The 13,736-nt window shown below is 34.6% G+C and overlaps 1 protein-coding gene across 2 annotated transcripts in view; it reads left to right on the top strand.

Annotated features, from left to right (window-relative positions):
• The first annotated feature begins 325 nt into the window (after positions 1–325).
• The window catches only part of ARMC3 (armadillo repeat containing 3), a 47,503-nt gene continuing 34,092 nt past the window's right edge, over positions 326–13,736 (top strand). For both annotated transcript variants that reach the window (XM_005152971.2, XM_031052519.2), the window contains exons 1-7: positions 326–373; positions 5,105–5,222; positions 7,174–7,299; positions 9,057–9,125; positions 9,451–9,626; positions 10,941–11,135; positions 11,929–12,112. In XM_005152971.2, coding sequence (XP_005153028.2) covers positions 326–373; positions 5,105–5,222; positions 7,174–7,299; positions 9,057–9,125; positions 9,451–9,626; positions 10,941–11,135; positions 11,929–12,112 — 916 coding nt within the window. The remainder of the gene's footprint in view (positions 374–5,104; positions 5,223–7,173; positions 7,300–9,056; positions 9,126–9,450; positions 9,627–10,940; positions 11,136–11,928; positions 12,113–13,736) is intronic.

Genomic DNA, 13,736 nt, shown 5'->3' with positions numbered 1-13,736 from the left:
TCCTTTCCAACCCTAACTATTCTATGATTCTATGATTTGTATCACATTAAAACCTGAGCCTGTGATGTCTCAGATTTTTCTTTTTAGTTATGCATTTTGTTGGCAGATGGACTTCACCAAATGTGTTCATCAGTTTCTTTCTGCATAGAAATTACTATGTCAGAGAAATCTTCAAACTGATTAGGTCAGTCAAGTGAATGAGAAAGTCAAGCTTTACATACTTTACTAAATCACTAGCAAGCTAATTCCTAAAACACAGGAGGGAGTTTATCTGTCTGCTGCTTTTTTAGGTTTGTTTGGTTTATTTTTGTTTTTTTTTTTCAGAATGGGTAAAAAAGTAAAGAAGGAAGGAGAGCCTCCACCCAAGGATGCAGTAAGTTTATAAACTGATATGTGTTATAAAATAAACATTACACAAGTATAGGCCCAGTTCTACCATCCTTACATAGTTCCTTACTCTCCTAGCTTACCCACATTATTCTAAAAATGGCTTTTGAATATGACTCTGTTTATGCTTTTCTTGGACGGCATACAAACCAGAGTGACTGGGCATGTGTAGTTCTTTGTGGAGGTTGTTGTCTTTGGCAGGCTTTGCAAATAGTAATGTATGAAACAATCCAGGCTTCTTTTTATTTGAAGAACAGTATTAGCTTTCCATTTGTAAAAATCAAAGGAGAAAGGAGAAGAGCAACCTGACATCTGCCTGTCTTTTCAACTGTGGAGACATTCCCTTTCTTTAAGAATGAAAGAGTTAAGAGCATAGATGGATCTGCAGAGTTTTTTACTGAATACAAAATTTTATATTTTGAATGACAGTACTGCATATTCTGGCTCTTTTGCAAAGATAGAGTCTTTAGAAGCAGTTCAGGTTTGTCTGGTATAATTGGAAGTGCCACAAGAGCTGAAGCCAAATAAAGAATAATGGTGGTGTAATGGTTTAAACCCAGCTAGTAATGAAGTACCCCACAGCTGCTTACTCACCCCACGTTTTCCCCCACCCTAGGTGGGATGTGGAGGAGAATCAAAAGAATGTAAAACCCATGGGTTGAGATAAGAAGTTTAGTAACCAAAGATAACTAAAGTACAGTATAATACTATTAATAATAATAAAGGAGAAATAACAAGGAGAGGTAAAAAACAGGAGAGAAAGATAAAAACTCAAAAGGGAAAGGAAAAAAAACCCCAAACAAAACAAAAACAATAAACACAAGAAATGCACAATGCAACTGCTCACCACCTGCTGACCAATATCCAGCCTGATCCAAGCAACAATCTGCCCTTCCAGGTAAACTACCAGTTCCAGGTAACTACTTCCAGTTTATATACTGGGTATGACATGCTGTGGTATGGAATACCGCTTTAGCTAGTTTGGGTCAAGTGTTCTGTCTTTGCTTCCTCCCAGCTTCTTGTGCCCCTCCTCACTGGCAGAACATGAGAGACTGAAAAGTTCTTGATCAACATAAGGGCTACTTGGCAGGAACTAAAAAACATCAGTGTGCTGTCAGCATTGTTCTAAGACTAAATCCAAAACACAGCACTGCACTAGCTACTAGGAAGAAAATTATCCCAGCTGAAACCAGGACAGGTGGCAATGTGAGATTTAAGAGTCTAACAATAGCATGCTTTTCAAGAGTTTCTAAAAAGTCACAAGCTGCAAAGACACTCGCAGAGAGACAGAGGTTCAAAATTTAGGTATTCTTAAAGTTTAGTTGGCTTATTCAGAAAGAAGTAGAGGAAATAAGACAGAAACATTGAAAAGAGTATAATATAAATTCTGTGCCAGATAATAACTAAGTTAATGCAAATCAGGATCTCAACGAGTCCCACTGAGGAGCATGAAGCTAAATACAACGTTCAGCGCACTGTTTTAAAAAAAAACAATGGGTTTGTCTGTAAAGAGTGATGGTACTGCAAGAGCTTTCTCAAAGGTCGTAGAAAAGTCGACCAGCAAAACCTATGTCACAATTTCAATATTAAATAAGCATAAATAGTTTTGATTATGTAATATCCAATAGCCATGATGTCACTGAAGCATAGCAATTCATACCAGGTTTTTTCCATCTGTTCTGTGGAAAGAAGAATTACAAACATAATTCATAGGCTTCAATCAATAATAAGTCCTTACAAAGCAAAACTTGACTTCAGCATGACAGGATAAATACATCTAATGCCATTTCTGTATAGAAGGTATAGGTGGATGGGACTAATTAAAATAGGTGTGAAAAATTAAAATAAGTATCTTTGCACTCTAAGAAAAAAAAACCATAAGAAGTAGATTTAAGACATACAAAGGAGCCATCCCACTCCCAAGTAATAAAAGTTAACTTTCCAGTAAATACCTAGAAAGTCAGTAGAAGCAGCAATACAATTTCCATATCCAAAAGACAACATTAACGTTTCTGGAGGAAAGTATGGTACAGCCTACTAACTACAGCAACAAAACATCAATAATATTAGACCTCAACATAAACGTCAATATGTTAGAAAACATTCAACAACTGAAAAAACTAAACTTACAGAAAAGGTCAGTAAAACTATTAAAAAGGGAAGAATAGGAAAGAGTGAAGTCCAGATGGCATCTGAATTTTTTGGCTTAGCTTTTACCTTTATTATACTTCGGGCTAGCATCAAGTCTAGCTGTCGTATTAAGAGGTAAAAAACTGAATTTTGCATAGCAGAACAGTATTAAACATGAAAATAAATAATTGATTAGTTGTAACTATCAACTGAGAAAATCTTCTTGCTATGAGAATATTGTTAATAGTCATCATGTAAAATCAAATCTCAAAACTTTAAATTTCACCTGGATGTTTCAGATGGCAGGAAATGAGATGCAAGCAAAATAAAAGATATATTAGCTATTATCTTGTGATTGATAATCTGCTTATGAAAATGTCAAGTCCAAGAAAAGAAGCATTGAGATAATGTGGAGAGGCTTATGAAAGAAGGCCTTTGTGCATGTGGAATGCTCTGAGAATATATGGTACTGCAGATGACCACTAATTTTTATAGATTTCTAGGAACAGGTGGGAAACACATCTCTTAGCTTAACCACTGCTTATGTTTCAGAAAGTATTCCTGAGGACTCTGTTTTCCCGGCCTTTCATAATTTGTCTTTTGCTATTGTCTGTTCTGAGAATTGGGCTTCTCCAGGAAAAATATTGCTTTCAGCCTCTCTCTATATACGGATGACCTTAGCCAGTAAAATATGTTAGCTTTGACATAGATTGATTGGAAATTTTCATGATACCTTCATTAAATTTGATGTTGACAATATTACTATTTGATCATCAGCTAGGGCATAGACTTTAAATGGGAAGCCTAACATTAGCACTAGAGAAAATACTGAGACTTTATCGCTGAAAAAGTCAAGAGATACCCTAGTATTTTTGAAAATGGCTTCAGTCATAACACTAATGTTAAAAAGATGGAATATTTGGAGTGGCACTGTCAACTCCTGAAATTCAGTCTCCACAGAAACACCTTCTTTGAGCAATTAATGCCTAAATATTTATTTGACTTTAGTAATGCTTTCAACACTGTCTCCCATAACATCTTCATAGACAAACTGATTAAGTTCTTGTTGCTGAGTTATTATTAAACTAAATGACTTATGGTACAGTAAGCTGATTACATTTTCTTTAAAAAGGAGCTTTGTTCCATGACTCATCCCATGCCTCTAGCTTGTCACAGCAAGCACGGAGTTGTACAGAGGTTTCAGGTTTTCAGGCATACTTGAAGATAGTGAGACCAAGCATATCAGCCAGGCAACCTTTTAACTGTTAATGTAGCTTGGATCTTGATCTTGCAGGCTGTTAAATTGTGTGATATGCCTTATTGAAGGTGATGAAATTACTTCATTTAAAAACCTAACAAAATAAGAATTTAGAAGTCTGGGTACTAATATAATATTTTGCCTTTTTAGCAAGTCAGAGGAGGGAGAAGGAAAAAAGCCTCCTCTTTGTTCTTTTTCCTTCTAGCACACTTATAACTTGAAGATTTGCTCCAAATAATTTCCTTGCTTGACAACTGACTTGTATTGTTCAGCAGCATGTAACTCTGATGTAGCTCATAGAGTTTTTAAATGAAGTAAACCAAATAATAGACATTTTAAAATACATATGGTATAAATATACATTGCAGTAATATTTTAAAATATTTTTTATTTTCAAGGTTAATACATTGGTACTCAGAGACTGCATGACTCCAGTATCTAGCAATTTATGTATGTAAGATAAATTTTCTCTAGGCCTAAATTGTGAGGACGGAAGACAGTATTTCCATGTTAAAAAATTTATTCTAAATCCAAACAAGCCTAAAACATTTCAATAGGTGAAATTTTCAGAAATCCTTGAGTCTTGTTAAAGAAAAAAACCACTTTTTTAGAAGATTCCCTTGCTTAAGTGGTGTTAGTCCTAAAGAGTCTATTAAGAGGGTGAAAACTGCCAGACTTCTTGGAAGATTCCTTGCTGTATGAGAGGTCAGAAATGGAAATTAACACTGTATCATTTCTAGCTGGATGAGCAGGGATTATATAATGAAAGTACTTCAGCTAATCAAGATCATGGTGAGCTACTGAACTGAGTTGACAAAAGCACAGGAAGGGTCCTTTTACTTTTTTAAAATCAACAACAAAGTGTTAATGCCACAGAGTAACCAAATCCTGTCCCTCATACCATGCCTAAGTTCATAGGCTCTGTGCACAGCTGCTTAAAATAAACTTCTCATGTTCTTTTCCAAAGCTCAGGATGTTCTTATGTTTGTAACAGAATTACAGTTTGTTGTCCTCAGGACTTCCTAGATATACAGCAAAGTGTCATGATTTCCCCAAAATTTTCATATGTGATGAAATCATGATTATATCTGAAAGTCAATAATTCTTTTTCATTTTTCAACAGTGTTTCCAATTGTTATTGAGAAACTAATTTCTCCAAGTAGATTCCTACTCATCTTCATATTTCTAATCCAGTGTAGATATCAAACTAGATTTAATTATTTTTAGGAAACATGAAAGTCTACTGCAGCACACAGGCACACAGGAATGTTTATAAGCAATAGTTTGATGTAAATCAAACTACTCTCTCCTTTTTGTTTTTATTTGTAGTTTGATCCTTTATTGATTGAAAGCAAAACAGCAGCAACAGTTGTGTTAATGCTTAGTTCTCCTGAAGAGGAAGTTTTGGCCAAAGCATGTGATTCTCTCTATAAATTTGCATCAAAAGGTTAGTTTTTTTGCAATGAGCTTTCCTTTGTGTTGTTTGGATTTTGATAGTAATTCACAATTTTTTAGTTTCCTAGCAATGAAACGTTCATTTCATCTCAAAGGTGTCTGTCAAGGTTTTGGTGGGTTTCTGAAATATCTATCAAACCTGAATTTGCACTAACAAAGAAAACCTGTAGTTTGTATGAAGGAAATTCTTATTGTTTTGTTGTAGAATTTTATATTCTCTGTTTAATCGAACTTGTTTTAAATATGACCTAGATTTGTTTTGTTATGAGCAACAGACCTGCATCTGGGAAAGAATTCTCTTTTTTTATGTTACAGTTTGAAACTTCTGTACCAGTATAGTTATTTCAAGGTTCAGTTTTCAGTAAAAATTACTTCTAGCCTGTTTCTGTTATTTTTGCATATAGCTCTTGTGTCACTACTGTTGTTACAGATGATAAAGGAGGCTGAGCAGTCTCCAGTAAATCAAGCTTATTTCTGTATGCATTAGGAATCTAGCAAGTCCCCAGGATTCCAAATCTCACAAAGGTCCCTGTATTATCTATACCTAAGTGTCATGTTCCAGGCACCCAGAAGACAACTGTGTAACAAAGGCTCAAAATTATGTAGCACATGATTTCCGGAGTTTCATCCTAGTCATTCCATACCAGCCACACAAATTGGTATACACTGGTAGCATTCATGGTATAAACTGTGCTAACGTAAATTTCCATTTATTTTATATTTTCTTTAAAAATTATGAGGTTATATGCTGATTGTTGTACTGATGACAATTACCAACACTGCTGAATGAGAGCTAAAGCCTTTGACAGTGGGCTAGGGACCATGGGGCTCAGAAAGATCTTTAGGTTCAGCTTAATATGGCAATTTAGGCTGAGGGCATGCAACCAGATTTTGAATATGTGAAGGGACAATTTGTACTGTTGGGAAACAGTTATGAATCACACACTATAAACTCTTTTTGGCTTCTTCCCTGCTCTCTGCAGGAAGATGTGGCACACTGCAGGAGGGCAGATATTTAATATTTCTGTTTCTACTTAATAAACAATCCTGTAAGTTGTTCATGTAGATATTGCTGCAGTCTTCTGAAAGGTGAGACTGTACTTTGCTGTGTGGCACAAGAGAAGTTGCTGTTTTCTCTTTACAGTTAATTAATTTCTTGAATGTTGCTAGTAAGTTAAGTCCCATCCCTCAGTAAAAAAATAGTTCTTCTATTTTAAATGTTTTAGCCTGAGAGTGAGCACAGTTCTCCTGTTTCTCCTCACATTTCTCATTTGCAGCTGGAAAAGAAAGGCATGGTTTATTAGAAAATGAATTATAATTATTTTGTGGGAACTGAGAATAGAAGTAGTTTTCGGATTTTATTTCTTGAGTTTTGGGTGGGTTTTTTGAGTAAGCAGGAGCAGAAGGCTGTAATCATACAAAACACTTCTGTTCTTTGCGTGGCCAGAGTTTATTCAGCTACAAAGAGCTCCATTCTCAGGTGGTAGAAATCTCAGGTGGCATTTAATGATCCAAATCCTGGTAGCTGCTTCAGTTGAGGGGTCCTCAGAATGAATTAACTGTTATTTTGAGGAAAAGAAAATTGGGAGGGAAAAAAAGGAGAAAATAAAATTAGGTTCTTAATTATATCGTTCACCTGTAGTTCACTAAATAGAAAGCTGCCTTTTGTACTACTACTTCAGTCTCCAACAAATGAGTTTGGTATCCAATAAACAAAAGCATCCTTTGCTTTACGAATGTGAATTAACCCTAGACATTATCAATCCCTGATACTATTTGACAGATGCTTATTTTATTTGGGGTATAGATTAGACCAGCTACTGGGATCCTGTCCAGGCCTTTGTTATTTGTCCAACAGAAGATTGGTAGCTGCTTTACTTTGTGACATTATAACTGTGAGCATTTTTCATTTTTATAGAACTTTTAACCTTATTACTCTTCAGGTGATGAAAACAAAGCAACACTTCTTGGTCTTGGTGCAGTGGAACAGCTGTATAAACTCATCTCGCATGATGATCCAACTGTACGTAGAAATGCCATCATGATATTTGGAATCATGGCTTCTAATCGTAAGATTCTCCATTTTTTATTATTTTCTGCTGTGTATGAGTGTGGTCATCAAGCAGATCAAAACCTGTATAATGGCCCAGAACAAAGGAACAAATTGAGCTAGAATGAACTCCACTGATTTGAAAAGAAAATGACAAGAGAAGTTAATTTTCCTCCAACCCTTATTTTTGTTTTGATGTGGCCAAATTGAAAGAGTTTAATACTGAAGCTATAACTGTCAAGGAAAGCCTGACTGCATGAGATGCCCACCAATGTGGACGTGACACGCTCTTACAGAAATTGGAGGAGAAGGATAAAGTATGTATCATCTACATAAAATGCTCTGATTAAATATCAGTTGTTACTTGAGGCATTAGTGTAACTACAGTGATAAGGGAGAAAATGTGTTAAATTTAATGTAGGTAACTCAGGTATTGAGGGCAAGAAAAAAAGCCCTGAGCTATCCAGCATTGGCATGCATATTTACCCAGCTTCTTTGGCAGGTCAGTGCTGTTGCAAATGTTTTGTTATCTGTATCTGAACTAGCAAAATTCAAGTAGTCTTGAATCTTTAACATTAAGACAATATGACATTGACATTCACATCAAGGTAGTATATCTACTGTAACTATACCATTATTAAATGATTTATCCACTCTATATGCACATTTTCTTGTACCTTTTTATAAAGTAAGGATGGATGTATTGCATCCATGCTGGGTGGCTGAGTGCCAAATAATCAGGCTGTAGTGATAGGTAGATATATGTGAAGATGAAACAGTAAGTGAGTAAGGTTGAGTTTTAGTAGCTATTATTTTTACTTTGCTTTATAAGCGTACATCTAATGAATAGAATTAATCAGGTCTTATTCTTGTAGATGTTCTACCCAGTTGGTAGAACATACCTAGTTCCATGATGTATTTAAGTCTTCTCATCAACTGCCACTTGCTTTTCATGGTGCACTGGATCGTGCGTTCTTTTAACTTTGGCACTTGCATACCATCATTCCCTTCAGAACTTAGATTTCAATGCTGCTGCACTAACATGTATCGGAATGACTGAATATCTTCCTTTATATTCATAGTTTTTTTGTTTGTTTTTTTTTTTAATAAATTCAACTTAACATCTTTTTTCTTTTATTTCAACACTTTAGTATATTGATAGTGACAGCTTGGCACTGTAAGATCACATAAAGCCTGTCCCGAAGAATGTTTTTTTGTTATTCTATCCAGTGATTGTGGTTTTGCTAGTTTGCCATTGACAACAATAAAAATGCATTCTGAAAGTCTTGACTATAATTTTAATAAAACCTATAGAACTCATGTTTTCAATTTGCAATGTGGGTTGTGTTAGCATAAGATTAGGAAGTGATGGTTTGAAAATTAAATAACAGAAAGATTGCTTTTAATTTGATAATCTTAACCACAAATAATTTTAACTAATTGGGTTGTGACTTCTTTGACAACTAAAACTCTGCAATATTTGATCAGAGCATGCTAAATGCATATATTTTGAATAAAGTTTCAATTAAGTATTGAGGAACTTCATATATATCAAACATCAATGAGAGTCATCTGTTACTTCCTTAATATTTTCTAGGCCCATTATGATCTTGGTATAGTGTGTCATTCCTAGTCAGATCTTACTGTCACTCAGGGAGTAACCATAAGTACATTTTCCTTGGAGCAGAATGTGGTTTTTGCTCAAGATTGGAGTAAGGATTTACAAGCCAAGATTGTCAAATGAAAGACTTCATATTTGTATTTATTTGATTGTAGATGATGTCAAGAAGTTACTGAGGGAACTGGATGTCACACATTCACTTATATCACACCTGGTGCCAGAAGGTAGCTTGCAGTATTCATTCCTTGTGTAAAAATACACTCAGAAATAATTTATGATTGCCATTTGATTATACAATTTTATAAAATCTTCCTTGTAATTTTTTATTTGTCGTACTATATGTTAAATAGGTAATTGGTTTTATAGACGTAGCTCTGTTATTCACTGAGTAGTGGGTTTTGTTGTACAGATATATCAACATGTTTATGGAGATGTCAGGTGTGGTTAACAGCTATTGTTTATGGGCTTCAAATAATATTTTAAACCATAGGATTAGAGAACATATGCTGTGCTGAATTAAACTTGATCAATTTTTTTTTTCCCCCATAGAAGATGTAGTTATTCATGAATTTGCTACTCTCTGTCTTGCGTATATGGCTGTTGAATATACTACTAAAGTACAAATATTTGAGCAAGGTGGATTAGAACCACTTATCAGGCTGCTAGGTAGCCCTGATCCTGATGTTCAGAAGAATTCAGTTGAATGTATCTACCTCCTGGTGCAGGTAAAGTTTGTTGTTGTTTGACATAAGAGAGTCAGTCAAGCACTTATCCCCCTTGGCCACCCTCTACAGGGTAAATAATTTTTAAATATTTGGTTTCTTTACTCCCCAGTGTTCATCAATGTATTTGAAAACATTACATCCAAGTCCCTGATTGTTACATTAGTTATAAATATAGCTGATTTGACTCATTCTGTTGAACTTAATGCAATTATCCAGGCTCTACAGCAAAGTAAGTGAGATCAGAATCAGATTCAGATTTCTTTAATTAAATATGAATTTGTTTTCCTAGTTGGAAAATGTTAATCTTGGTAATTAGAGTTATAACCTGTCTATCCAAAGGTTGGAATAATGCTATAAATTAAAGAACTAACAATTGTGTTGTGCCTTGTTCTGGCCAGCAAGTCCATAGTTCCAGTTTTGAACATCTTTTTAATCAGAGGTGAATGCTGTCAACAGCTACTTTCCATACTGGGAGGAACAGATTTGTTATTGGCTACTTTCACACTCAGCACTAATGTCATCCATATGCTGCTTAGCAAAAGAATGGTGCATTTGTATGGCAGTTCTTTTCCATGGCTTAAGCGAATCAATTCAATAATGAATTCAGTTTATAACTCTATCTCTTTTGGGGCATCAGAGCATGTCTATTCAGAATCACATTTTACTCTTTCTCCTTTTTTACTATCTCGCTGTCTTTGTTGCAGGGTATATCTGGATAACTGCACCTGGTGCTTGTGTATATTGATAAGGATAATTGCATGCTGCACATGTGCAATAAGCTATTTAAAAGCAAATTATAATTTATTTATTTTTTTCTATTTTAATACATCTACTACTGTCTTTTTATTAAGCTGCACATACACTGTTTAAAGTTGAAATTTTAAATTGTCATTTTGTAATTACTAAAACAAAGGAAGATATAATCAAGCAACCACAGTAAAGTGCAAAACCTGTTTTCCCCCACTGGGGTAAATCAAAATGATAAAACTAAATTTAAAAAACTTTCTCAAAGAAGCATGTATGTTGAGAAAAACATGGCAAAACCAAGAGTAAATAGGCTTCCTTAGGACAAGATTCTGTAGCGTGTACTTCAGTCATGCAAAAAAAATGGAATTTAAGATTGGTTGGGCTTGATTATATTCAGTTTGATTCTTAGCTGAAAAGAAAGAAATCTTCAGAACTGGAAATTCTGGAATATTGACTTTTTTGTGTGCATTTGAAACCAGATTTTTTATATTCTTTCTGTAAACTCAGGAAGTGATGTACTGCTATATTCTCTATCACTAACATTCTTTGTTGAATATTTTACTGCAGGATTTTCAAAGCCGTGCTGCAGTTCGTGAACTGAACATAATTCCACCCTTGCTGGAACTACTAAAATCTGAATACCCAGTTATTCAGTTGCTAGCTCTGAAAACCTTAGAAGTAATTAGCAAAGACGGAGAAACCAGGATAATGCTGGCAGAAAATAAAGGATTAGATTGTCTTCTGACGATACTGGAAACCGATGTACAGTTCACTTGCCTTAGAAGTTTTTTGTTCTTGCTGCTAATGTTTGCATGACTAATGAGAAATATTATTCATGTTATGGGAGAGTGATAAAAGAAGAAAGAGCTCCTTACTTGGAACTATTATAGAAATAGGATAAACTAGGATTAAGAAAGGGAGCAAAAGGGTTCACTGCAGTTTGTATTTGTTTTCTTGCTTTTTTGCAATTAGTAATACTATTTTGAATTTACTATCCATTTCTCAAACTATTGCACATATCAGAGAAATCCACCATATAGCTTTTTATATGATGTTTTCTCTGAATTTTTGATTATATGCTGAACTCTGGTGCTGGCTCCTAGTTTGAACATTGCTCTTTTTTCTCCTGAATTTACGTTGATATCAATGGCCTGAAATATAATTTCCTGCATTAGAAATTCTATTGTTTATGCTATTATGAAACCCATTTTAGTGCTTCTTGAGTTCAGCTGTCACCATGGGAAATGCAATGCGTAGAGAAATTTGTGCAGTATTTGAAATTCTCGGGTGACAGATCCTTTCTGATCCTACCTGCCTACCCCACTTTGATGTAAATGAGAAAATTCTGGGGTTTTTACTGATTTTGACAAATTGTGTTGCATCCCAATGCACATCACAGAAATTATACAAAAAAAAATGAGTATGAAAATATGTACTTTGCAGTATGAATAAACTGTCCAAAAGACAGTTATGACAATTGTACTACAAAGTTAAATGATGAAAATATTTTAAACCTGATTTGAAGGTTATTTGTTTGGGGATTTTTCTTTATTAGGAATTCAGTGATCTACATGTGGAAGCTCTTGCTGTGTTGGGAAATTGTCTTGAAGATGTGCATACTCTGCAACTGATTCAGCAGTCAGGAGGCCTTAAAAAGCTACTTTCATTTGTAGGAGACTCTACCATTCCCGATATTCAGAAGAATGCAGCAAAGGCAATTACCAAAGCAGCTTATGACTGTATGTTACTTCTTAAAAACCTATTGACATGGATTTGTTTATGAAGTAAATTTTCACCTAGAATGAGGCCATCTTATCTGGTTGAGGGTAGTAGTTGTGCTGAGGAAAACACTGGCAAGAATGAATTACAGTGATGAATCTTGCCAACCAGAGCAGCAATGGGATGCTAGGATATGTATGTATAGATACATATGAAAATCTTAAGTTTGCCTCGATTTATTTTTAAATGTAATATGTTCTTTCAAAATGTCCTCAGAAAGGAAAATAGAGCGCTCTTTACCTTTTGTTTAATGATGCCAGGTAACCGGCATCTTAAGCCACCTTTGCTGGCACTATTTCTCATCCCTATCTGTTAAGACTTAACAGCAAACTTACTTCCTTTTGCATACAACTGCCCCTCTAAATGTCAGGCAATTTCAAATACAGATTCCTTTAACTGGGACATGAAAAACAAGCCTTTCAAATGGACTACAGATTAATATTCCCAGTGGAGTTAAATAGTTTCATTGTCATCTTTTTATAATTATTCATCCTATAGTCTTTCTTTATACACTTTTCTTTAATTCACCAAGGAATTCTGAATTAGGCAGAACATGCTCATCATTTTGCCCACAAGGATGCTCTTTAAATAAATCTACATTTGAAATTCCTTCCATGCATTGGCTTCTGAGTTACAACATATGCCTAGTAGTGCTGTGTAACAAAATGCAATATAAGAAATAACATCTGTCTATAGAAGATTTTAATACAGTCAAGGGATTTTGATGAATGTAACAGTAGAGCTTAAATATTTCATTCATATTTGTATCATGTCATAGTTGAATCATGGCTTTAATTTATGTGTATTTTACAAGCATGTTCTCTAATTTAATACATGACTAAAATAATCTCTCCTTCTTACAGTATTCAGACCTCCTTTCTTCTTTCCCCGTCCTATCTTTCCAGTTCTTTTCTCACCCTGCTTAGTTTGACATCTTGAATATTTGTAATTATTTGGATTGTAAATGTTACATGAACAGAGTATTTCTAGTATTTCTTAGTATTCTGTGGGTTTCTGTATGCTTTTATCATTATCTATTGGAAGCTTTGTAAGTCATTGAAAGTTATTTTCATTAATGTTTAGGTATCAAAGATAGGAAGGGACTTTATTATGCCAGTATTTTCTTTGTGTATTTTTCTGTATTGTCATTTTATTACGCTACTTAGGACTGTCAGTATCATTTTTATAGTCCTGTGACAGGCTTGTAAGCAGTATGCTAAGCAGATTTATATTTTCTCCTGCTACTTTCTACTGTATCTTACTCTTTTTTATATTTATTTTCAAATAAGCATAGCTTTCTTTTCCTCTTTCACATGTTTTTCGTTTTTTTTGTGGCCTAATATTTTAGCAGCTGTTAGTAGAAGCATGTCTGAACACAACATTTTTAAAGCATGGTGGCAAGAACTACACATAATATATTACAGTGCTAGCTATGATCTTATATCATGGGATGTTACTGTCAGTGAAGATGCATCTTCTTGTCACACTTCTTTACAAATGGAGTCAATGTGGTTTCATTATAAAGGTTTGCTCTCTTCTTCAGCCTATGACAGTTAGCATTAATGCAGCAAGACAGGAAAGTAG

Source organism: Melopsittacus undulatus, chromosome 1 (genome assembly GCF_012275295.1).
Source record: "Melopsittacus undulatus isolate bMelUnd1 chromosome 1, bMelUnd1.mat.Z, whole genome shotgun sequence".
In the NCBI taxonomy this organism is placed as follows: domain Eukaryota; kingdom Metazoa; phylum Chordata; class Aves; order Psittaciformes; family Psittaculidae; genus Melopsittacus; species Melopsittacus undulatus.
Note: the sequence above shows the minus strand (reverse complement) of the source record. Positions and strands in the feature narration are given on the sequence as shown.